The sequence below is a fragment of the Gambusia affinis genome, linkage group LG15, assembly GCF_019740435.1.
Source record: "Gambusia affinis linkage group LG15, SWU_Gaff_1.0, whole genome shotgun sequence".
In the NCBI taxonomy this organism is placed as follows: Eukaryota; Metazoa; Chordata; class Actinopteri; order Cyprinodontiformes; family Poeciliidae; genus Gambusia; species Gambusia affinis.
The window spans coordinates 12,145,279-12,170,134 of record NC_057882.1 but is presented as its reverse complement, the minus strand read 5'-3'; the positions used below and the strand labels follow the sequence as shown (position 1 = coordinate 12,170,134).

Below are 24,856 nucleotides of genomic sequence, written 5' to 3'. Positions count from 1 at the left end.
GATTCTGTCCCTGAAATCAGAATTACGACGACAACCATCCAGGAGGGCAGTTATATTTTGTAAATGAGTAAATCAGAAATGTACAAACTTCAGTTCAGTTATAAAAAATAAAAAATTTCAATATAACAAAATAGTGAAAAACTGTCTTCACTATTTTGTTATAGTGAAAACCAAGTAGTTTTCACTATATAGTGAAACGGGAATAATGGAAATTATTTTGTATTTGAAATTAAATAAACAATATTTCCATTACTGAGCTTAAATTTGCTTTTATCTGCAAATACAAATGAAAAATGAGACACAAACCACAAAATTTGACAGAAAATTTAAACCTTTATGGTTCTTTTTTAATTCCAGCTATTTAGGTCAGGAGAAAATAAAAGAAGCACAAATGTCAAATCCTGTTGTAAATATCCTGCCCTATGCAACATTTTGCTAGATCTCTGTGGTTCACAACCTTTTTAAAAAGTAGCACAACTACATATTATCCTCACACTTTATTAATTTAAAACATTCTGCTTTATTCAGATCAAATACAAAAGATGATTTTTCATGATTTCTGAGTACGAGGACCTTCCTCTTTGCCTTTGAGGTAGGTTTATGCATAATGTAAGGCAAATGTTTACATCGCACGAATGATCAAAAGCTGAATTATTTTCCACATTTAAACCAAAATGAGTTTTAATGTTGTATGTTTGATTATTGGAACAGCAGGTTTAATAAGAACAAAATATTGTAATCATGAGCATAATGCTAAATAAATTATACCCAGTTCTCTTTCCAAGTGTGCATCTTCTAGTTGTCCTTCAACACTGAAAAAAAAAGGCTGATTCCCCGCATTTTATTCTTAAAAGCGCCCTTTCTCTCATTTTCTTGTAATTATTTTCCGAAGTACTGGTGGTCTCGGCCCAGGTCTGATCTCCACGCTCCTTTCTAAGTAAAGCAGTGCAATCGAAGATGTTTTAGTGAGGAAAGTCTAAATGATTTCCAGCTTGTGGCTCTCAGAAAGTCCACAGCTGACTTTGTGTTCATGAAATAACTTGGCCAAGGCCTCCATGTAGAGCATGTGATAATGATCAACCTGCTCCTCAGTCGGTGTGAGACACTTGGGCACCGAGATTGGACTTCCAACTAAACAGAAACAGAACAGAAAGGGTTCAGATTGATTTGCCATCAGTGCTTATTTTGGAGACGGGTGAAGCACTCACCGACAGTAGTGACCGGTTTCCTGAAGGGCAGCAGGGCGAAGCGCTCGCCGACAAATAGACACGGAGCAAAACCCATGATGCTTTTAAACAAGTCCTGCAGCCGGCGGCCCAGGCTGCCGTCTGAGAAAATCACCTGCTGGAAGAGTTCATTCTCCCCGAACGAGTAAACAGGAACCAGATCTGCTCTGTGGAGAGTCATCAGATATTGCAGATGGTTTTCCACTAGAGAAGTTGTGTTTGGTCCCCCCTCCCCCCACCTGTATTTTCTCACCCATTCTCAAGAGCCGTCCTCACAAATCCTTTCCTCTGCTTCATGACCACTCTGTTGATTCCAGGAGAAGATGCTAAGGACTCTGCAGCTCCTCCAACCACAATCACCACTGCATTTCCTTTACCACTTTTGGAGAGGAGGTGGACAAGGCTTGGCTTGCTGACTGGACACAGGCCTTCATGCACAAACAAAGCGAGGCCATCAGCAGGGCATCTGATAGCAGCAAACGATTCCAGGTAAAGTTGAACAGCACATTTTTCCTCCACAGTGATTCAAAAGTCTACCAGGTTCTTGAAGGGCTCTTAGCGTCTTGGACATTTTGTACCATAACAGCAAAAAATGAGGATTTTATTGATATTTTGTGTGACAGAAAAACAAGTTAGTCCATATTTGTGCAGGGCAGGAAAGCGGAAAATCTGAAAAGTGTCTCATTTGTAATGAGACGATATGTTTCTTGCGATTGCTGCAATTCTCTTTAGCTGTGTAAATCTGGAGATTGTTTCTTTGTGCCAAAGAGGGTCAATCTTTGTGTTTCTTTGATGTTCAAGCAACAATTTGAACATCAACTGGAAAGTGTTGCCACAGATTTGCAATTTACTTTGGCTTGGCCATTTTATGCATGAATATGTTTGCATCCCTCCTTTGTAACTCTGGCCGCATGTGTAGGGTTGACGGAAAAGGAAGTGGAAAGGTGAATAATGTTCCCTGATCAAGTAAGACTTAACTATCAAACTCCATCCTGGGAAAGAAAAAAATCCCACAGCATGATGCTGCCATCTCCATGGCATGCTGCCGGTTGCTGTGTAACGGATGTGGATACCTGCACTCATCAGGTACTCTCTGAAGAGTGGTATCTTGAACAGGCCTGCCAGTATTGCCAGTGTGCTCTTCACGCCAGGAAACGTCTCGGCGAAGCCGCAGCTCTCCGTGCTGAAGCAGGCAAAGGCTCCAGCGCACATGATGCCATGCGGATGGCTGCCGAGGATGTAGTTTTTATTCGGACTCAGGTCTGCTGTCTTTACCAGCTGAAAACCCAAAAAAAAAAAAACAACCCCAAAAATGTTTGTTCGTTTTTCTGTAAGACCAAACTCACTTGAGTTGTATGCCTGACTGCATGGAGATTAGGGGGAAATGTTTCAAGCCAACTGGAGAGATTTCACAGTGAGAGTTAATGAAAGTATTATGATTCATGGCCACTGGGATGAAGGCTCATTATAGGGGCTTTTATCTGATAAATGTATCGTCGGATCTGCTGCGATAGAGAAGCAGATAATAGCAAGACTGGAGCTTTGTTATCATAATTAATATGTGCAGATTTCTCATCTCATAAAAGGGGATTTTTGAGGGAACCTCTCTGAAAGAACTAGCAGCTTGTTAAACATGTGCAAACCAACATCATGAAAATCTGGGGGTGCATTTTTTCCACGTAAAAACAAATGTGATTCTTTCAATTTTGGCTCATATGATCTGAAGATATTTCCTTCTAAATACTTTACTTTGTGGGGATTTTTATCAAGTAGTACCAAAAGAGAGAAATTTTTAAACAAACTCTGTATCATTTAATTTATTTTTTAATTTTTTTTATATATAATTCTTTGTTTCCTGTCATGTTGAAATTCATTCAAAAACGGAAGATTTTGTGCTTATAAAGTAATTTACTCACTCAGATGTCGTACTAGAAATTTTTTATAAAAATTTGATGGGAATAATCAAGTGTAAGATGTGAAGGCAAAGGAAAAAAAAACCAAATGAATTTACAACCTTTTTGAACGTGAGGTGCTGAAAGAAGACGTGGAAACAAGGTAAAAGCTTTGGAGTCTCCACTCTGTTTGAAATATTTTGCAGATCTCGAATGCAGACAAGCGAAAAACTATCTAGATCATATGCTGAACGTATTAAACACGGCAGCGCTGAATTAAACTTACCTTAATTGGAAAATACTCTCTGAACTGGAACCAAACCTTCCACTTCCTCACAAATGTTGTTCTTCTGCTCCCTAGTGGACATATGAAATGTTGTTAGAGACAGGACCAACGTTTTTGAGACGTTAGAAGTCTAGGAGTTTCTCATTATGGCAATAGACATGTCAGAGTAATTTAAGTAATTTAAAGTGAGCATACAGGTGCAAAGGTACAAAATAAATAAATCTGGTCTGTCAGTTTAGGTGGGCAGCCATTTTTTCAAATGTTTGTTGTTGTGTCTTACTCTCTTTTCATACCCCTGGTGGCTTTTATTAACAAAAATCAGGCAAAAAGTTATTTTTGACCACAGGAGAAGAAGCAGAAGACTTTTATGAAAAAAGTTCTAAATACCACAAACCTATGTCTTTGGTTTTACCTCTTTCTGGAGTTTGCCAGTCATTCACCATCCATATGAAGTAAAGAGTGGGCAGCGGCCACAGAGACGTAAACATAAGATACACCATCAAGATAATGCAAGCCAGTCCTGCAGACGCACAATAATCCAGTTAGCTCCAGTTGTTGGGCGTTCTTCATGAATGTCTTCATAAAAAGTCAGTAGCACACGGTGCTGCTGCTAGATGCAACAAAGTAAAAAAAAAAAAAGATTGTTTAAGAGGGCCTTACCTAAGAAGAGAAAGCTTAGCACCCACTGCAGGACGCTTATAGCCTCTAAGAACTCCTTCAGCTGAGTTTTTTCTTTCGTCATTGTTGCGGCCTAAAGGGTCAGAGCAATAATTTTCACCAATCAATAACATTTTAAACTTGGCATAAATTCAATAAGGTTTATGGGTCTTGCCACACCATATTTATGCTTGTAGGAATTAATTCGAGATAATAGAATCTATAACAGATCGAAAACTGATTTTTTAAAATGTATTTCTTTTGGTAATCAGCAGCTCAGCCTGTGTACCCAGCCCTCCTTGAGGGCCGAAATAAACTCCAGAGTGGGTATGGCATTCAGCAGCCTGGTCAAATGACTAGCTCATGAATGAGCTAACAGGCAAACTCGCGCACGATTATTCATTTGCTCACAAATAAAGCTTTTACGAGTCGGGCTGGTAGGACCACAGAGGAGCCTTGGCTAGGTGCCAGCGTGGCAACGTAAAATACCTTTTATGAGCATTCTGCTTATAGCATAAAAGCCAGTACCTTACCTTACTGGAGTTTATTCTTAGGGTAATTTAAATGGATGAGTGTGCGCTGCTTCCAACCACGGTTCACCACAGTGCACTTTGACCAGATCACCTACTGTGAGGCTGCTGATAACAAATCCACTCCCCCCGATACTTTGACATGCACGCGGTTTCTGAGATAGAGACGTTGCAGAGATTTATAGTTGGGTACTTTGCATTTTGGATCCTTAGAGCATCATCAGAGGCATGCACTGATTTTATGATTAGATTAGTGGTACTGTACTCTGTTTGGGCTCTCTGGCGATCAAAAAGATTACATGGTAACCTATTCAATCTAAAAGAATCCCCGTCACTGTGGACATGCTGCTTTTCTCTAATCTCTGGCTCTTATTTTAGTATTAGTCTTTACTAACATATTACAAGTAAGGCTTGTTCAGTGTTTCTTTCTTGCGTTTCTGGTTGCTTCGACCTGATTTTTCTAGCATAGGTATAATGAAACTCAGACCATTCAGCTGGTGTGTTCACAAATCAGGAATTACAGGAAGTGAAAGTTTTCCACCCACTGAAAGAGGTTTCAAATTGAATGGAAGACAACAGCACGAAAACAAAATAGAAAGAAAACTACGCCAGCATTATAAACAGACTAATAATGTTCCAATAAGATTTATTCTTCAGACACGTGAATGTAGAAAATTGCAAGTGTACGCAAATGTGCTAATATTTGTTCTTCATGTTAAGTTTCATGAATAAGTTCTCCCTGCTATCATTACTAATTAGTATGATCTAAGGAAATCCAAAAATGCCCTTATTCCCCAGCTTTTATAAAATATATTTTCATTGAGTTGTGTTCTGTGGGTGACTTTGTTTTTCATCGCACTCTAAGTAAAGTCGAAATGTTCTTCTGTTCTGGTGCTGAGTATCTTATTATCACTTTGTTCTCTAAAGAAGGTTGCGATTATTTGACGGATTACTTTGCAGAAAATTCCTTTAGTTCTTCCACTGGGCTTTTCTTTAATGTTCTACCTCATTTTACCTTTCAATGTGTGCATAAATTTTTTATTTAACTTTTGTGTTCAACTGAAGAAGGCTGTGATCACGAGTTTGTCCTGTGAACTATTCCCGATATTTGACCGTTTCACAATAACGCCAACGCTGTAAACTCTACCTTAAGACGACTTCTAAGAGTAGAAAGTTGCTGTAAATTTATATAAATGCTTTACAATCCATAATTAATCATATTCTTATGTATCATGCTGGACAATATTAAACATGCTGCTGTAAAGGGGCAAACAGATGTCCTTTTATTTATGAGTGACTGCTCCCACCAGGTGGGACATGGGGTCCAAACACAGATTTTATGCATAATCTCCTTCTGGCAGCTTACTTCCTCAAAAGTTTTTATTTACCTCCATCCATACGTTGTGTTCTGGCTAAATATCCCGTCATTATTCATACAGGAAATAGCAGAAATTATTTCCAGCTGTTAACTATATTCCAGACATTTTCAATGAAATTGAAATTGGGCTTTGGTGAGGCCAGTTAGGAAGTCGTCAGTCTTTGCAATGATTTTAACATCCTGTTGTGTTCAAGTTTCAACAATCAACATCTCATACCTGGAAACAGCCAGGAGTATGCCTGAGGCTTGTTGATGGCTGGTGCAGTTCAGGTTGCTAAGGGTCAATTAGTTGGGGTGTATGTATAATTTTGACCCCATATTTTGTTTGGTTTTAAAAATTGTTCCGTCCTGAACTGACGACAGCCTGGAAGCTTCTGACTGACCCTGGAAGGTTGATTTAGCTCATTGATTGCTGGTTTGTCTTTCAGGAAAAGCTTATCGACACACAGTTTGACATTTTATCATGTTACAACCACAAAGTTCAACACATTCCAATCTTATTTCATAAATCAATATGCATGAGTCATGTGCAGTTTTATTGTTAAAGCCAAAACCTTTAACTGGAGTCTCGTCTGATCACAGCACTGTTTTTTGCACTGCCTCCCATAGCTTGTGGTGAACTGCAAGCAGGACTTTCTTTGGCTTTCTTTTAACAGTGGGTTTGCAGCGACTAATAGTTATGAGTTACCATAAACTTCTGGCTACTTCTCACATCGTGGTTCTCCTTGCCCAGAACACAGACTGTCAGGTCTTGGTGGGTTTGTACGTGTGCCATACCTTTTCCATTACCAGGTTATAGATCGAGAAGAACTCGTATTCAATGATTAGGATGTTGTTTTGCTGTCTTCATCCATGATTTGCACTGAATTTTGTTTAAAAATGTCAGCGTAAAGGGGCTTAAATTCCACTCAAATCGACTTACCTGACGATATTCTCTGAATATACATTTTCATTCAGATTCTTCATTTCTGGTTTTCATTGAAATAAGGGTTTAGTCCACCTTGTAGCACCCTTCTTGATTTTATGGCAAGATTTCAGCTCTGAAAAAATGAAGAGTCCACTGCACTGAACCCCATTGAAAACCTATTCCACCAAATATTGATTTCTGATCTCTTTGTGAGTTAAAACATTAGTTTTGTTGTTTCCAAATGAATATGAACTTGTTTTCTTTGCACTATTTGACGTCTGGAAGCACTGCATCTTTTTTGTTGTTGTTGTTGTTATTTAGACCATTTCTCGTTTAAATGTTAAATATTTGCTTGGAACTTTGGAAACGTGTTGTCAGTAGTTCATAGAGTAAAAGAACAATATTCCTTTTACTCAAACACAAACCTATAAAGAGTAAAATCAGAGCAACGGATCATTTTAAGTGGTCTCTACTTTTTCTCCAGAGCTATATATTTTACCATTATTTTCATACCACGTGACATCACAGTGATGGTATCACAGAATTATAATTAGTTTTATTATTATTATTATTATTATTATTATTATTATTATTATTATTATTATTATTATTATTATTATTATTATTATTATTATTATTATTATTATTATTATTATTATTATTATTATTATTATTATTATTATTATTATTATTATAATTAATTAATTAATTAATTAATTAGTTAATTTATTTATTTTACACGAAGCAACCCACAGAGTTTTATATAAGTGCAGGTACACGTCGGATGAATCCGCTGCTATTATTAGTAGAAACACAGCAGCATCTCCCCACAGCTGGACCCAGCGCCCCCTCTGACGCTTTACCCCCCCTCCTTCCGAAAACACAAGCAGTCGTCTGCTCTGAGGAAGTAGCCCCGCTGTATGAATATTAATATAAATGCAAATGCACGGTGAGGATGCCCAGCGCCTCAGCCAACGCAGCGCGCTGATGTCTGCGCATTTTTGTTTTGACGTTTTTATTCACCCCGCTCATCTTCCTCCTCCTCCTCCTCCTCCTCCTCTTTCCCCTCTTCCTCTCTGAACCGTCTGAACTGAACTGGAAGCATGGCTCCTTTTTCCACGGAGTTGTCGGCACCTCGCCGAGGATCTGTTTGTGTACCTTCGCACTGAAGCAGCATCATGGGCTGCGCGCAGACCGCACACCGGCCAGCCTCCGCCGCGCCTCTGCTTTAGTAGAAGACACACAGCGCGCTGTTTGTTATGAAAATGGAAGAGGTTTCACGTCAGGAAAAGGCGTCAGTCCGGTGATCTGCGTCTGAATTTCGGATTTTTCATCCCCGCGTCAATTGACACATCCGAGGTTGGATTTTCTCCCTTCTCCTCCTGTCGCTTCTGTCTGCCAAGACAGCTGTGTCATCAACAACCGGCGTGGTTTTGTTGTTGTCTGATTTTTTTTTCTTTTTTTTTTTTTTACTCCCCACTCTTACGAGTCTGGGCAACTGGATAGAGCCTCTGCGCCAACCAGACCCTGTCCTCTCCCAGGTATGTATCACACCTTTATTACACTACCAAGGCCCGTGTTTTGCTCCGTAAATCACCGCATGAGTCGCTTGCATCACCTAACCCACATAGCCAGCTGTCAGCGTCCAAATGCGCCGTCCGTGTGTGTATGTTAAGCGGAGGAGAATTTGTGGCTGGATGGCGCAGAGACGTCGGGCCTAATTGGGGTTTTTTACGCGTAAATTTGAGAGTCCGGGGCTGACAGCGAGCCCGATGTGTGCCCACAAGCCGGATTTTTCAACCTTCAGGACTCGCAGCCTCCGTCGGTAAAGATACGGGGCCTTTATTTCTTGACAACAGAAGGGAAGATGTGCCAGCATGATCCCCGCGCAGCGCTTTTTCTGGGGAGGTGAGAGAGAGGGGGGTGAAGTGGAGGTGGGGGGGGGTTCAGTCGTGACAAGCCCTTATTAATATTTCACCATAAAACAAGCCACCAGCCATCATCAGCTGACTGGATATGTATGAACACGCTCTGCTTTGTTTTTTTTTTTTTGTTTTTTTTTTCATTTTTTATTTTAAAGTCGAACCAAAATAGTGACAGTGATCTGTATTTGGAAACCATTTCCATGGCGCGATGGAGGAAGGGGAGAAAAAAAAAGCATTTGCATGTTTGCGCTTATAGCAAGAGGAGTGGGGCTGTAAATACAGCAAGGTTGAATATGTGTGCGGGGGGAATGGGCGGTATTTCTGCGATTGTGAAAATACGAGTGACGTTGTGATGTGTATGCGCGTAAGTGTGTGTGCGCGCAGCCAGGTGAGGACGTGATGGCGCGTCTTGGGAGGTGCAGGTGTCTGGACATCTTTTGGTGATTTTTCTTTCCCTTCAGCAAAAAAGAAAAAACAAATAATACTAAGCCATTCGGTGATTATTGCTCCGTTAAATGCCGCAGTAAACCACTGTGGACCTTTAACATTGAAGCACGTTGATCAGTTGAGAAATACACACAGAATTAGACGACTCAGCACCGTTTCAACCCGCTCATTTTTCCACGGGCGTGACTGTCACTCAGAATGAAAAAGCACACCTACAGAGAGGTTTCTCTCTGCGTTCACACCCTGCACTGATCAAGCGGATTGTAAGAATTTAGTCCCTTTTTGCACGCAATTGCCTGGTTTCAAAAGCCTTTGATTTTATTGACCCTTACGTCGTTGCTCTGTTAAATCTGTCTCTGTTAGAAGCTACTGTTGAACCAACCCTGGAAAAACCCCACCTCAGCTATAAAAGAGCAAAGGTATTTGCTTCTTTACTGATTTGTTGTTGACATCAAACAAATCAAACAATATCTAAAATGCGGTTTTAATTTGATAATGTCATTTATATTTGAAAAAAAAAACTTATTCAAAGAAACTTGATCCAAATAATTGTCACCTTTGTTGACTCACAAGTCAACCACATTTTTCCTTTTTGAAAAAGTTGAATTCAGTATTACTAGCCACACCCTGACTACTTCCAGCATTAAATATCACTTAAAAGCAATGGTGTGTGGGTATGGGTTAAAGAATACCAAACCAGAGCCAGAGCAAGAGCCACTATTATCCACAAACAGAGGAAACATAGAACAGTAGTGAACCTGGATGACCTACCAAAAATACTCAAAGACTGCATCAATTTCACCAAAAACAAGAAAAGCTCTAAGGAACTGAAGGCCTCATTTGCCTCAGGAAAGGCTGGGTTTCATAATTCATCTGCAGGAATAGAGAAAGGGCAAAATATTTGTATCCATGGGAGAGTTTTAAGGGGAAAAGCACTGCTGATTTAGGAGGACACAGAGAACTGTCGGGAGGTTTTGGACTGGCTTAAATCGGATTGCGATGCTGTGGTGTGACCTTAAGCAGGCCGTTTATTCTCCAAAATCCTCTAAAATGGTAGAATCAAAGCAATTCTGCCATTCTTTGTATCTCCTCTTTTGTTTTATCAAATCGATCATTTGGAAAGACCGGCTAAGCTCAGCTTGCTACAAGTTAGTTTTCATTTTTCAACTTGTCAAAGCACAAAATGTTACTTAAATAGCAATAAAATTCAAATCTATTTTGACGAGGTGATGTCAAAACAGGTAATATGTAACCTGTTACTAGCAAAGGCAGCCTCAAGGTTCCTATGCTAAACTTGCTAGCATGCTAGCAAGGAACTGCAAGTAGAGTTTAGAAGTCTGGCTTGGTGGCAAGTTTGAGTTTTTCATTAGCAATTTTACTAAACTTGTTGAAGCATAAAATTTTATTGTAATAATAATATTAAAACATCCAATCCAAGAGCCATATAATCATCTTTTTCTGACAATGCTGTATAATTGTCAATGAGTTCCTTAAAGGTTAATAAACTTATTCAAATAGAAAGTATTAACTAAACCTTTTAGCTAAAGCAAAGTGTAAAATGATTCTTAAATAAAAATGTTTTTAATTTCCCCCACCAAAGCTCCCAAATTCTCTTTACAGTGTAAAACAAAGAGATTAAAAATATAGGTATATTCATTAGCTAGACTTCTTTCAAAGTGGTTACATTTGCGCATCATGTATTTATTTTTTCATTCGAAACATTCAAAAGGCTCGTGGTTTTCAAGGAAAATCCTAAATTCAGCCAACAAATCCAAAGCTAAGCAGTCATGTGACTTATTATCTGTTACCAAACAGAGAATTAAAAGCACATTTCATCCTGTTTGAATGAAAGACATGAAGATATATTTTTACCAGTTTTGCATGTTCAGAGCTTGAATTTAGGTGAACTTCCAGCAGGCCTGCTTTGACCTTGGATATGCAGATTTTAGAGAGAGAAAAAAAATCCTCCTATCCACGCCTTTTTATTATTCTTAAGCTAACACATGTTCAGGAGCAGGATGTGTCTCTGCGTGCAGTTTGGTTAAACCAGCGGAGCAGGGGTGGGTGAGAGCAGCTGTGAATCTGGGGTCATTGAGTGCGTGTGTTGAGATATACACGCTAAGCAGTGTGTCTTCAGCGCAGAGGGAGGAGGGGACAGGGACTGAAGCCTGCACCACCTGTCATTGTCTGTTGTGCTCACCTGGTGATCCTGAAATTCACTCCGGAGATTTGATTAAATCTGAGAACAGCAGCTCTGAGTTTGTATTTCGGTCGTTTTTGTGTTTTTGTTTAAACCCCTTCGGTCCGCTAAAAAGAGCAGATACGCAGACTGGGAGAGAGTGAGCGGGCAGGCTTGAGCAGATCTGCAAATTCTCTTTATTATTCAATTCTTGTAATTGCACTGGATACATTTTTATTTTGAAGAAAAGAAAAAAAAAGCATGATGATTACTGTTTGGAAAAACGAGAGCGCTCTGATTGGACGGGAAGACGGGGATGATGCAGACATTTTAAGCCCAGGATAGCCATGCTTGGTGAGCATTAGAGGATTTCTTCTCTTTTTTTTCTCCTGTGGATTTCCTAAAACACCCAAACAGACTGTGGCCTTGGAATCTGAGCAGCAGCAGGGCATTAGGTTAGTAATACTAAGGCACATGTCTCCTGTTGACCATTGCCGCACTTTAAAAAGAAGACAGCTGCAGTCAGGATCCACTGGCTATTGTCTATATTGTATATACAGTACATACATATCTTTTAGGAGACTTCATTCTTCTTTTGTTGTGATTCTAAAACCACCTATAGTTAAACGTTTTCACATCCGATGTGATTTATTTGAAATGATTTGTGAATATCTATATGCCCAGAAATTGTTTTAGTAAATCTCACCATCACCTTTGGCTTCCCCTTGACCAACATACTGTACAGATTGAGAATCGAGAGAAGACTTGATGCACTGATATTATGTTTAAGTTGACCTGTTTTTTTTTTTTTTTTTAATGGGACCTTTCTCTTTAAATCATTGTTTAGTGGAAACTTGCGAAACTGAACTTTTTATCCCAACCTTGTCAGTGCAAGTAAATGAAGGTCAAACAATTATTTGATGATAAAACATGAGAACCTGCTCAGTTAGTTTTATAATTTCTCTTTATGTGTCATTTTAAGCTATTTTTGAAGCCTGCTCACTATATAGTCTCATTTCCAAATGGATTTGGGGTTTTTACATTTAACCCGCCTGTTTATATCTATATACATGAATTGTTTTGTTAATCTAACTAAACCTTGCATTTTTAAACATATGAAAGGTAGAAAAGTAGATTTTCTCCTTTTCTGTTAGAGAGCTTTATAAACAATTATTGATCTGTTCTCAATATTTTGGGCTCTGGTCATTTCGCAGATTTGATTGGACGATTAGTTTTAACACTGATCTGGAATAATTTTATGTCATTTTCAACCCACATTTGCAACCGATTATTTAAAAGAAATGTCCTAAAATCTATTAATAGTTTACTTTAAAATGTAAAATGTGATCATGTGACTCAAAGACATTATGGAAACCAGCTGGAGTTACACATGTAGTGACATCTAGGCTGAAGTAGAAAGTCTTCAGAAATCAAATACATGAAATATGTGGCCTCTTATGATTATTTGACATTAATTTGTCATAAAACACAATTGAAAGAAGAAATAAATTGATGTTTGTAAATAAATTGATATGAAATGTTTTGTTGATGGAAAGAAAAGATTGGAAGTAGGAATAAAATGACAACATAAAGGTACAAAATTGGGGTACAAAAGAGCAAAATGGAGGATTACCACAGAGCCTAATAATAGTGGATGAATCTGAACTGACAGCTACAAGTTCCTCAACCAGGAATATTCAGTGTTGTGTTTAAAGTAACAAGCAATTTATTTCTATTTCGTACTCATCAAAGAGTAAATAATGAACGGAAAATGCATTATTGATGATATCCAGTTGCTAATGGTAAAACCAATGGAAGAGTGTGGATGTGTTTAATATGCATACCTTTATGTTTTTAATGACGATGTTTCCTAGTGCTGAGCCAAAAAATAATTAATATTTAATATTCATTTGAATGCAGATACTGTTTTTTAAATTTTTACCTCAGTGATATTCACTAGTATAACAGCCCCAGTTTTAATCAAGTTCTCTGTAAGACTACAATTTGTAGATTACTACTACTACCTTTTCATTATCTCACATCGGTCACACCGCTCATTATAAATAGGTGTAAAGGTAAAGGTTCTTCCTGATGGCGCCTTGATTAAAGGGCACGCCATTTAAGTAGCCATGTCCTGGTTACAGATGCTGCCTCAGACATCTGCAGATACTTTCCTCATTTGTCTGCTGTCTTCACTGGCTCTTCTCTTCGTACCTGAGCTCCCTAACAAAACTCTGACTTACACACGTAATAAAAACATGGAGACATGTAGACTGTTTCAAAACCACTCTACAGTTTTTTTTCTTTCTACAAGAACAAAGAAATAGTTTCGGTAACACTTTATTTGACGGGGTGTGCATAAGACTGATTTGACATGATCATAAACATGGCATAACACATGTTGTGAACATGAAGGAGTCTTTATGAATGTTTATGACTGTTGTCATGATGTGTCAATCGGTAAATAATGACACTTTTAATGCAAAGTTGCTTTAAAACTTGTATTAAGGCCATCAAAATGGTCAACTTTGCATCAAAAGTGTCTTTAAATACCAAATGACACTTCATGACAACAGTCATAAACATTCATGTCAGTCTTATTCACACCCCAAATAATGGCAACGCTCAAATAAAGTGTTGTCGTAGCTTCTAGTATTACTTTAATATACATATGACATATGCAACATAATTTTTGTTGTGTTGTTTCTGATGCACTGGATGCATGATCTGATGGGGGGGAAAAAAGCATGGTAGATCTCTCCTGCACAAAATGAGGATGAGGATGAAGGGGCTTCGTTTAGCTTTACAAATAGCCACTTACTTCTCTTTCTTCTTCTGGGAGCTCCCTCTGCAGTCACATTATTGAATGTTTTTTTTTTTTTTTTTTTTTTTTTTCTCCCAGACTGCTCTGGCTTTTAAAAGCTCATACATGCCTGCGCTACGTTTGAGCTGAAGATGGCTGGGATGCATGCAGACAAATTAACCAATGGGATTTCAAATTAAATGCTCCTTTTAAAGGCCCTTCTTTCTGGGTAGTAAGCGTCTTATGGTATCCAGTTTTCACTGCAGAGTGTAGTCAAGGGTAATGATGTGTGGTAATGATTTCCTTGAGGCAACTCATCTTTGTTCATTTCCCCCTGTTTTCCTCTCATTAAACCTTTCAAAGTCATTTGCATGGTACTATGCAAAATAAATAAAGTTGGGCACCAGCAGCTCTTCCCCTCTTGTTGGCACTGAGAGCCCAGTCTGAAGCCATTTTAACTACTTTGTGTTTGCTGTTTTTACAGGATTATTCAATAAGATAAGGTACTTTTTTTTTTGTATATCTAAACTAAGCTTTTAGCCCTAAAGTACTTGTATATTTTTAATGTACATGCTTAGAAAGGCAAACTGCTTGGCCCAGCTTAGTGTGTTAATGTGCTTGCTCTCATTAATGTTCTACATTTATCCTAAGACCTTCAGAAGACCTTGAATGTTTTTCAGAAAACTCAGAAGAGGTGGAAACTTCTCCCTGGTGGCTGCCAGATGCTACAAACAGTGAAGAATATGTTGCCCGATCCTTCCTCCACTAAGCTGTCACTATATTAAAACGTATCTGAGACTGAAAGAGATTTCAGAAGGCGCTCAGAAATTTCTTATAGAGATAATTTATTGTCTGCTGGTTTGCTAAAGGTCAGAGTGAAGCAGCGAAAGAACTCAACACAACAGGAGCAGACTGTGAAGGAGGCGCCGGCACGCAGCGACTTAAAGAAATGCAAATCTGAACTGTAGTATATCTTCAGTATGCTTTGTAAATGTCAAAGCAATTGCGCCTCACACTGAAATGTATCCCACATGCTTGGCTACCTGTCAGCGAAACAAACTCTCCACTTATTGATTCTGAAAACAAGCATGTTTTGGATTTCAAATTTCACAGACCCTAAAGGAGTTGCTGAGCCTTCAAAAAGTATTTAAAGCTCTTTCACTTTCTGACCACAAGCTTCAGTGGATTTTGGGGTATTTTTTTAGCGCCAGACCAGCACGAGGTGGTGCATGTTTTTATTTAATCTTGTAGCTGAAATATTAAAGCGCATGATTTTGGACAACTGCAAGCTGGACTTCTTATGGTCTTTTTGCTCATTCATCAGAGACAGATTCAAGAAGTCTCTTAATGTTTTTTCTCTTTTGTTTTACCAGGATGGGATTGCAAATAATACAGAGACTTTTCACTCTCGTACAACAGCCTGTTTACAAGATAAATGTGTTTTTAGAAGAAGACATTGCACAGAAGTTGTCACCCCGTTGAAGATCACATAGATACATGCGTCTGATGAAAATTCAGTCACATTTTATTATCTGCCAGGTGTCCAACCCCTCAATTATAGTAAAATGTAGCTAAACACTGACACCGTTGGGTACTTTAATGTCTGTAATCTGTGATCACCTGACATTTGCTCCTTTTTTTTTTTTCATTTCTATCAGTTGCCTGAACAACCCAATGACAATAAAACAAGCTGCCCGATTGAGGCCCTGGGCTGAGAACCTGTCAGTCACTCATGTAGGGCCAATAAAGCAGATGATTGACATGGCCCTCTGATACTTTAAAAACTTTTACAAGGCAGTCAAAACAGCAGAAGACACGCAACGCAATGCAAAGTATTTACACCAGTTTAAACTTGCCATATTTTCCAGACTGCAGTTCAGACCTCAGTCTGTTTTATTGGCATTTATTGCAAAATCACATATATTCAGCATATACACATGAAGTGGAAGGATCAAAAGCTTAAAAATACCATCCCCACTCTGAAACATGGTGTTGGCAGTATCATGCTGTTGGGGGAGAGTCTGTTAGGGTGTGCTCAAACAACAATCACTTTTCAGTGAGAAAACAACCCTTAGGATGCAGCCAGAGCTGCAATATAAATCTTTATTTCAAACTATATTGACGTATTGGAATGGCCCAAAATAAACCTAAGTGAGAATCTGTGGCAAGAGCTGAAAATTGATGTTTACATGCCGTCTATCCAGGTGTGGTTGAGCTTGTCTTGGTTCTCGAAAAGAAAGGGGAAAAAATGTCCATCTGCCTGGTTGTGTCATCTCCCCAGCGAAGCGTAACTCTGGTCGCACTGAAAGGTGATCCTACAAACGCAATCACATTTTTCAGACGTTTTGTTGTAAAAATGCTGAAAATCATTTCCTGCTTTATGCGTTACCTTGTGTTGGACTATCGCATCCTGGGTTTTCTGTAGCATGACAAAATTTGAAAAGGTTCAAGTGGTGTGAAAGGCATCTTAGCTGACGCTGTAGTGAGTCTGGTGACTTTGTCCCATAGTCACGCTTTCATTTCACTTTCTGCACAATCCCGTCTTTGGATTTAAAGTGAGCCACTAATAATCTGCTACTAAAATGCTGGTGAACAGTGTTGGGCGGAAATAACCGGGCCAGGAGAAAGAAAAGAATGAGGTGGGAGAGCGGTGTGTGGGTATGCGTGTGCTTATCCTAGACAGCCTACGCTGTGACCCGCTTAGCGGGGGATTTTTGAGCTGAAGGAGGAGGTTGATTCAAACGTTGAACGACCACTCGTGACCTACCTGGCTTTTTCTAATCACACCAACGCTGCTGTGACATCACCAGCCAGTTAAAAGAAAAGCCATTCGACAAATGGGGCAGGAATGAAATGAGTTCATGCCATGTGATTGGCTGATTCACTCTGGTTTTACAAGCGATTGAATGGATGTACTTAATAAATTGGTGGGCAGTGTGTGCTTGTTGTGCTGAATTAATGAAAAAATGATGATCAAACTCAAACGGCTTGATAAATATGATTAACTCTAGATAATCGATCAGCTTTGAACTTGACTAACCCAGTTACAGTGAGAACCAACAACTGCACGTTTGATTATTTCAACCAAACCCATAGACTGAAACCCAGATAAGTGTGGGTATATTGGTTGATTGTATATTTAAAAAAAAACCTAATTTATTTATTTACTTATTAATTTATTACATGTCAGGGTTATCCACTAAGAACAATCGTTCAACAGACTTAAAATCATTCGATTTTTGTTACGTCGAATTTCCTTTAGATCAACAACATTGCGCCTCGCTGGTTTTTGCTGCGTATTTTATCCTTTTCAAACACTGACAGCTGATTATCCCCCCTCAAATAAAGCTTTCTAAAGCATGTTATGTTTTGTTTTGTTTTGCTTGTGCCATCATCTCTGGGAAGATGTGAGTCAAGCCCACAAAGAACAGCTGTGAGGCAAATCGTGTGTTAAGTGCACTGTGATGTTCATCTGATTCCTGTTTCGCTTTGGGCTATTGGACTTTGCCTAATTGTTGCTGAATAGTTTATGAGGTTTGTCATGTTGTGGCAGGGACAGCCTGGTGCTACACGATACAGAGCTTTGGGCTTCTTATATATGTATAAAAAAATCTTTACATCATGTTGGATCATAAGCAGTTGTTTCGGCATGGGTTGCTTTAATTAAAGATTTATAATGTCATAGAAAAAAACTCACGGATTTGTTCAGGTTTTGCTTTTTCGTCACACTTTTAATATTACAGATCATCAAACAACTTTAAAATTAGAGGACAGTCAAACAAATGAGCACAAAATTTAGTTCTTAAATAATAAAATTCAATTATAAGAGGAAGAAGCACTCCAAACCAGTCTGAGCCTGTGTGAAAATATAATTGCCACTTGTAAATTTATGATCAAATTTTCAAATTAGAAAGGTGAATTCACTTCCACAAGTCACACCCTGATTAAATTACTGCCTGACCTGCAGAATCAAGAACTAACTTAAGAGAACAAAGAGCAGCATATAGATTAGTGCAGACATCACTTTTCTTGGTTAAGATCAGTGTTCATAATTTGACGATAAAAAAGAGTGACTGACAAAAATTGTATCAATGTGAGAGTTACTGACAAAGAACTCAATCATCTGCAAGACATTTGGCAAAAAATACTGTGGACTTGCATAAAACTAACAGACTTTTTATATGTATATGTGTGTGTATATATATGTGTGTGTGTCGGTGTGGGTGTGCGTGTGTGTGTGTGTGTATGTATGTATGCAGAAACACAGAGGTGGTAGAATGATGATGTGGGACTCTCTGTTGCTGAAAATAGTGGAAGTCCAAATCCTGCTGTCTGCTAGAATATCCTCAAAGAGAATATCAAGCCATCAATTTTCGACTTAACGCTGAAATCCACTTCGGTTATTCAACAGGACGATTATCCAAAGCACAAGGTCTAGTCAAAGTCCTGACATAACTCATAATATGACCTTAAATGGGCTATTATTGCTGTAAAAGTCTCCAAAGTGGCTGAATTACAAAGTTCTGTAAAGACCAGGTCAAAGATTTTCCACAGTGATTTACAACAACAACTACGTTTGATTGTTGTTGTACAATCAGTTATTTGGTTTAGGAGGCAATTACTTTTTCACATCAGGCCAATTTGTTTAGCTTTTTTCCCTGTTAATAAATGAAATCCTTATTTGAAAGCTGCATTTTAAATCTATTCAGGTCATCTTTGCCTCATTACAATTTGTTCAGTGAGCAAAAGCAGAAGGAGACCTTTTTCATGGCATTGTAAAGGTAAATGTAAATCTTTAAAGTAAAACTTGAAACTGGGCAAAGAGAAACAGGAAGCACTGAAGGGTTGTTCGCTTCCCAAAAAAAAAAAAATCAGATCTTGGTCAGGAGAAGGATGCTGGCTCAGTGAAGCGTGTGCAGCTGCAGAGAGGAGCTTTTCCTCTCATGCACAAACGTGAGCATTAAGGAGTTTTTCAGCCTCGCTCTTTTCCCTGCAGCGCCATATACAATGCTGTGTCTGGGTTTCAGCTAGCAGACGGAAAACAAACCAACAAACACAAAGATGGACCATGGCTTTATGTATCACGTGACATCTCTGTTATGTTTTTTTGCTCTTTCTTCTGGAAATGTTGGTCTTTGTCGTTGTACAGAGAGATAGAGCAGGCGCTGCTCACACGCTGAACATTGCTTCTTTTTCCAGCTTTATTGTTCTGGGTTTTTTCCTTTTACCGTTTTCTGCTCGCATGCCATTCGCAAGCCTGCCTCTTTTCCCTTATATGATGAACAGCAGAATAAGAAGAAGAGGTTCAACATCTTTAAGCTGCTCTGTGCTCATATATGCTAAGTGCAGTAGGTCACCTTGGCTGCTGCAGATCCCAGCAGAAGGGGACAGAGGTGAGAGCAAGCCAAGGTGGGAAATGGAGATTGGGAGGTCACTGACATGCCTGTCTCTTTTTACCAAAAACAGAGATTATACATTCATCTCTTTCATCTCAAGAACTCATTAGATTTTTTAAAAAAATTTTATAGCAGCTTCCTTCATGTTATACACTATTCATGATCCACACTCTGTACAGGTGTCGACTTATGCACACACACGGTGGAAGTAATATGTGCATGCGTGCGACAAATACTGAGCAATTCAGAGAGTTTTTAAGTCTTTGTCCTGGTCGCACGGGGCCAAGCACGATTAGGGAAAGCTTTTTGGAGGATATTTCTGGTCGCGGTTCATGAAAAATTTAAAGAGCACTCAATTTGTACAACGTTGAGGGAGGAAAATCTAAATGCATGTATATTTGAGTGAATGTCTTTGGGGCTTCCTTTTGTTTCATGTTGTTAAACAAAACACACGTCATTTCAGGGTTTTTTTTTAAATGTATGTTTTTTAAACAAAAATAGCTTCTCATCTCATTCATCACATATAAACTGAAACTGATGATGATACTGCCCTTATATCATATCTAAGGAATATTTTTTTCAAGCATAGGTGGTGCTGGATAGAATTAGTGGACAAAACTGTTTTGGTAAATTTGATGCAGCATAAATTATCCCACTGACCAAATGTTAAGAACAACAATTTCCCATTGCAAGTTTAGCTGCTGTAAACAGAAAGTGTGAGAAATCTGCCCATTAACATTTTTCAAGCTTTTATGTACTTGCAAAATGCAAAATAAACTTGTGTCACCATGTAACTAGTGGTTTGTTTGGTTAGTTGTTGTTTTTTTGGTGAGTAAAGTCTCCTCAGCAACTAGAAGGACGCATCCACAAGTGGAGGTGAGATTTTGTGTTTCTCTCAAATTCCCCGTTGGCCAAAACTAAACTGCATAGTTTGATTGGCATTGAATTGGTTTCCTTTGATGGGAATCTTTTTTTCTTTCTTCCCTGCTTCTGGATATGAGCCAAATCTCCGGAACATAAAGTCAAAACAGCAAGATATACAGCCAGACAGAGTGTGGGAAATCCTCGCACTTTTTGGAACAAGGCTGTCAGGGCTGGCTAGAAACCACAACAAACTGAAAGGAGGCGGAACACCAAGTCATAGCAAAAGTAATTAAACTCTTATTTTCATGAATGCTGGCATGAATAGGCCCAGGTGATCCCAGTTTCCCCTAAGTCAGTGGATCCTGTGACATCCAAACCAGCACTCAAGGAGGGTGTGGTCGCTACAAGGCGTAAAGGCATAAAAAAGCTGCTATTCCCTGTCTAGCAAGCAATTATTTATTTATTTATTTTTTTGCTAAGAAGAGCAAAATATGTATTCCCTTTCCAGTTGAGAGCACCATCTGAACTGGTTGATAGTAACTCCTGTATGAATTTTTCCTAATAAAAGACATCAACGTTGGTACTGCTACACAATAATGAACTTTAAAGTCAGCATAGAATGACTCACTGCAGGTTTAAGAGGCCTGTGTGCCGTCTGGCCAGCAGAAACCTGCTCACTGCTGAAAGAGTACCTTTTGACTAAAATGATTCCTACAAGTTGGTTTCTGGTAATATCAAGAAAAAATAGCATGTAAGGTAGTGTCCATCCATCCATCCATCCATCCATCCATCCATCCATCCATCCATCCATCCATCCATCCATCCATCCATCCATCCATCCAAAAATGTGGAGTACGAATGTTTTCAGTCATATTTTTACAATGTTATTAATCACTTATAAATGTTTCAAACTAAATATTCACTTCTTTAAACTATTTAACCTGCCAACTAAATATTTAGTTTACAAATATTGAGTTAGCCAGCTAAATATTACCTTGTTAATGAAGAATTTAGTTTGAAATTGCCACCTATAAATAAACAAATATCTTGGTGAAAACTTGTCTTTGAAAAAAATACCCCCACCCCCATTTTTTCTCTAATGTCAGGCTAAGTAACCCAAATTATTGCTGTTAATTAATCTGACTGGAAAGAGGGAGGCATCATAGACAAAGAGGATTTTCATAGATGCGGCAGGACCTATGTTTTCATTTCTTCCAGTTTAAATCCACAATCAATATGCACTTCACATCAGGACTCTTATTCCAGTGACTAGTAGTCACTGAATAGTTGGTATCCTTCATATCTTTATAAACATAGCTACAGCTGAGGTGAGGTCAGGGAATTAAGTTGACTTTCCAGTAATACAGAATGCAGATGGATTCAAAACCTTTTAATAACTGTCCATTGCTGAGATATTTCTACATGTTTAAAACCGATACGCCGTGTGAAGGTCGGAGCGTCATCACTGTTTGCATCCCTGTGGCTGATGAACGCAGATACTTTCATCACTTCAGAGTTGCGCGCGCCATTGATGATGGAGAACGCGGTACGACAGAAGCTCCTGCAAAGTTTCACCCAGGTATCAAGCCGTACGGCGAGCCTGACATCCTGCATCGTACATTCAGCGGCGGAGGAAGAAATGCGAGTGTTGCTAGGAGACCACACACAGCACACACAGTGTGAGCGGCTTGATTTCACCTCCCTACCCCCATTCTTAGTCCGACTGCCTTTCAGTATTCCTTTATGCTCTCTTCCTCATGGCTCCCTCTGTGTTATTAGTCTCCGACTCAGGTACCCCTCGGAGTCAGTCTGGATGTGATACGGTTTTCACCAGAGTATATTAATCTTATTCTTGCTCTCCGTTTGTCGGCTTCCCCCATTTTTTTTCCCAGACGCCCCTCCCGTCGCTGTGGCGCTGCCTCAGTTGCCCCTGCTCTCTTGCTGTGCGTGCGCTTCAAGCTGCTCTTTCTTCTCCTCAATGTTTAGCGCTATTTTCTCCTTGTTTTTTTTTTCACTTTATGACAAACTACAGCACTTTTGACTGACAGGTTGAATTGCTGGAAATTGCTTTACATGAATTGTTGGGATGTTTGAGCACAGCTAAATAAACTCTGCCAGATATGTTTGATTATTGTTATTATTTTTTTTTTACGCTTACTGCAGCTTTTATCACTTAATAATTTCCAAGTTTAAATTGCAATAATTAATAATGTAAGCAATGACAAAATGCGAACCCAGCTGACTCTTTGAGAAGCATGTCTCTCCTGGTACAATATGTTCTGTGCTGTTAGCCCTTTAAAGCTAGCTGCTGTGTGAATAGGAAAAGACTCATTTTAATTGTGCCATTTAAAGTTCAATTTTCACAAGTACACAATGCAGCCCAGTGGAATTAAGTGCTTATTTTGAATATGGTGTGACCTATCCAAGGTCAGGATGGGGCTATGGTGTGTCCGTCTGCACAGCGGTGTTACTGTGCCACTCACAGCTTGGTGCTGCAGCACTACTTGGACCGACAGCTGTGATGACTGCTGGAGGGCAGAGGTCCACACCATAAAACCTTACCAAAGTGTTAAGTTCATTATTAATGAAAGATGAAGGCTAATATCATAACTGCATGAACATATTCTCTACCTCCTGAAGCTTTTCTCACCAGTAGAAAATGAACCTCCATTACTTTTTATGACACATCCTGTCCAGTTATAAACGCAAATGTCACAAAGCCATGCATAATTGTGAAATGGAAGCAATGCATGTTTTTTTTTTTACACAAACTGGAATGTGATTCATATGAATTCCCCTATAATCTGATGCCCTTAAATTAAATGTATTTTGCCCATTTTCCCTCTGAAGTCTGATTATTGAGAAATCTGATTGTAATTAAAACTGTGCTGAAAACGAAGCAAACACAAAGCATCTTGAACAGCAAGGAGCACAACAGATATGTCAGTGATAAAGTTGTGCCACACTTTTCAGATTATAGTGATGTGACAAGTTAAATAAGTACTTTTACAAGGCACTGAAGATATTTTGTTCTCTGTTAACATGAACTAACATTTGAATCAGATGCTGTGGATCTGCTGTTGTTGCTTTACACCACGCGTTCATGTGTGTGTTTGGCATGTGAGGGGGCAGTGGGGCGTAGAAGGCGTGTGCATGCATTTGCTTATGTTCATAAATGAGTAGTATGCAGCGTTGCATGCAGATTGAATTGCGTGAATCATGACTCCATCTGCCTTCTGGTCCTAACAAGGAATTCATGCGACTCCTGACCCTGCAGATGCCCCTGAAACCATTTGCTAAAATGCTCCGAGTTCAGTTGTCTTATGAAGGGACTGAGCACAGCTTGTATTTTGGAGGTTTGTCTTAATACGGACATGTCTAATGAGGAATATGCTGTTTTGCATGTTCCATCTGACTGGTTAATTGTAAACCAACGCGCCCCCCCCCAGTGCATAATGCAACAATTGTGGGCCTGCCAGCTCAGCTGCCAGATCCCAGAAACCAAAATCAAAGCCACACTTAGCGAAAGCCCCACCTCCAGTCGCTGCTCTCTAACCTAATTAACATTGAGTCAGCAAGCGTGGAAGCAGCAGTGGTCGAGGTTGTGGTCAGGGCTGTGGGATACAGGAATAGCAGAAGCAACGCTGACACACTGGATGACACACGGTGGCCATGACAAAAGAATCACACACAGATCAGCACTCTGCCTGGCCCCGTCGACGATGCCTGCTGCTTCCACTGCTTAGCTTCTGTCTTTATGGAAAGACATGGTTGACAATTTATGTGAGTTTTTAAGATGGCATAGTAATGGTTAATATAAGTTAAATGGTTCTGATGATCTATAGAATCAAGAGGGTTGTCATTTAAGTTTTACGGTCTCTCAATGTTGTTTAAATATATCCTCAAAGGAGCATGATGTTAAAATTCAGCTTCTGGTTTAGCACAGAGTGCCTTGAAAAAGCATTCACACAGAGATGTTAGAACTTTATAATAGACAAGTTTAAAATAAAGCCATAACAGGAAGAATCTTTAAATTATTTTTACAAAAATAATAATAAAAAAAATAAATAAATAAATATTGGTTAAAAAAACTGTGTTCACCCCCTTTACTCTGATATGATAAATAACATTTAGCGCAGCCAACTGTCTTCAAAAGGAAACTTGGCTACTAAATCGTTTTTGGCTGTGTGTAATTTAAATTGGTATAATTACAGATGGTCCACGAAGCCCTCAACAATAATGAATAATGGAGAGTAAAGACCTAAATTTATTAGATAATCTGTGACAAGACAGCATCAAGGGTTGACTCAGGACAGCATAAAAGTATGCCACACTTTTCAGATTTTTATTAAAAAATGCTGAAAAC

General features: G+C 39.0%; 2 protein-coding genes across 5 annotated transcripts in view; one reads left to right on the top strand and one right to left on the bottom strand.

Moving 5' to 3' along the window:
- Positions 1-313: 313 nt before the first annotated feature.
- Positions 314-6,210, bottom strand: mogat3b (monoacylglycerol O-acyltransferase 3b). Of its 3 annotated transcripts, none has more exons than XM_044139598.1 (8): positions 6,187-6,210; positions 4,065-4,155; positions 3,817-3,924; positions 3,405-3,475; positions 2,300-2,504; positions 1,480-1,654; positions 1,209-1,393; positions 314-1,131 (listed from the first exon to the last, which is right to left on the bottom strand). In XM_044139598.1, exons 2-8 carry the CDS (start codon positions 4,144-4,146, stop codon positions 977-979), a joined length of 981 nt encoding a protein of 326 aa, XP_043995533.1. In that variant the 5' UTR covers positions 4,147-4,155; positions 6,187-6,210; the 3' UTR covers positions 314-976. The 3 variants fall into 3 exon arrangements, with proteins under 3 accessions (XP_043995533.1, XP_043995532.1, XP_043995531.1); XM_044139597.1 differs by lacking the exon at positions 6,187-6,210 and adding an exon at positions 4,595-4,689; XM_044139596.1 differs by lacking the exon at positions 6,187-6,210 and adding an exon at positions 4,242-4,560.
- Positions 6,211-7,812: 1,602 nt separating this feature from the next.
- Positions 7,813-24,856, top strand: part of LOC122844302 (neuronal tyrosine-phosphorylated phosphoinositide-3-kinase adapter 1) — a 32,882-nt gene continuing 15,838 nt past the window's right edge. Inside the window, exons 1-2 of one of the 2 annotated variants that reach the window (XM_044139594.1) lie at positions 7,813-8,235; positions 8,366-8,417. The gene's annotated coding sequence lies outside the window, so the exon portion shown is untranslated. Of the gene's footprint in view, positions 8,418-24,856 lie in introns of both variants that reach the window. The other variant, XM_044139593.1, reaches the window with a different exon arrangement.

Excerpts from the sequence above, each read along its gene's own strand:
- mogat3b (XM_044139596.1), bottom strand. Across the intron at positions 1,655-2,299 it reads AGAGTACCTGATGAGTGCAG|GCCTGTGTCCAGTCAGCAAG; the intron begins GTATCCACATCC and ends TTGTGCATGAAG. Across the intron at positions 1,132-1,208 it reads GAAACCGGTCACTACTGTCG|TTGGAAGTCCAATCTCGGTG; the intron begins GTGAGTGCTTCA and ends GTTTCTGTTTAG.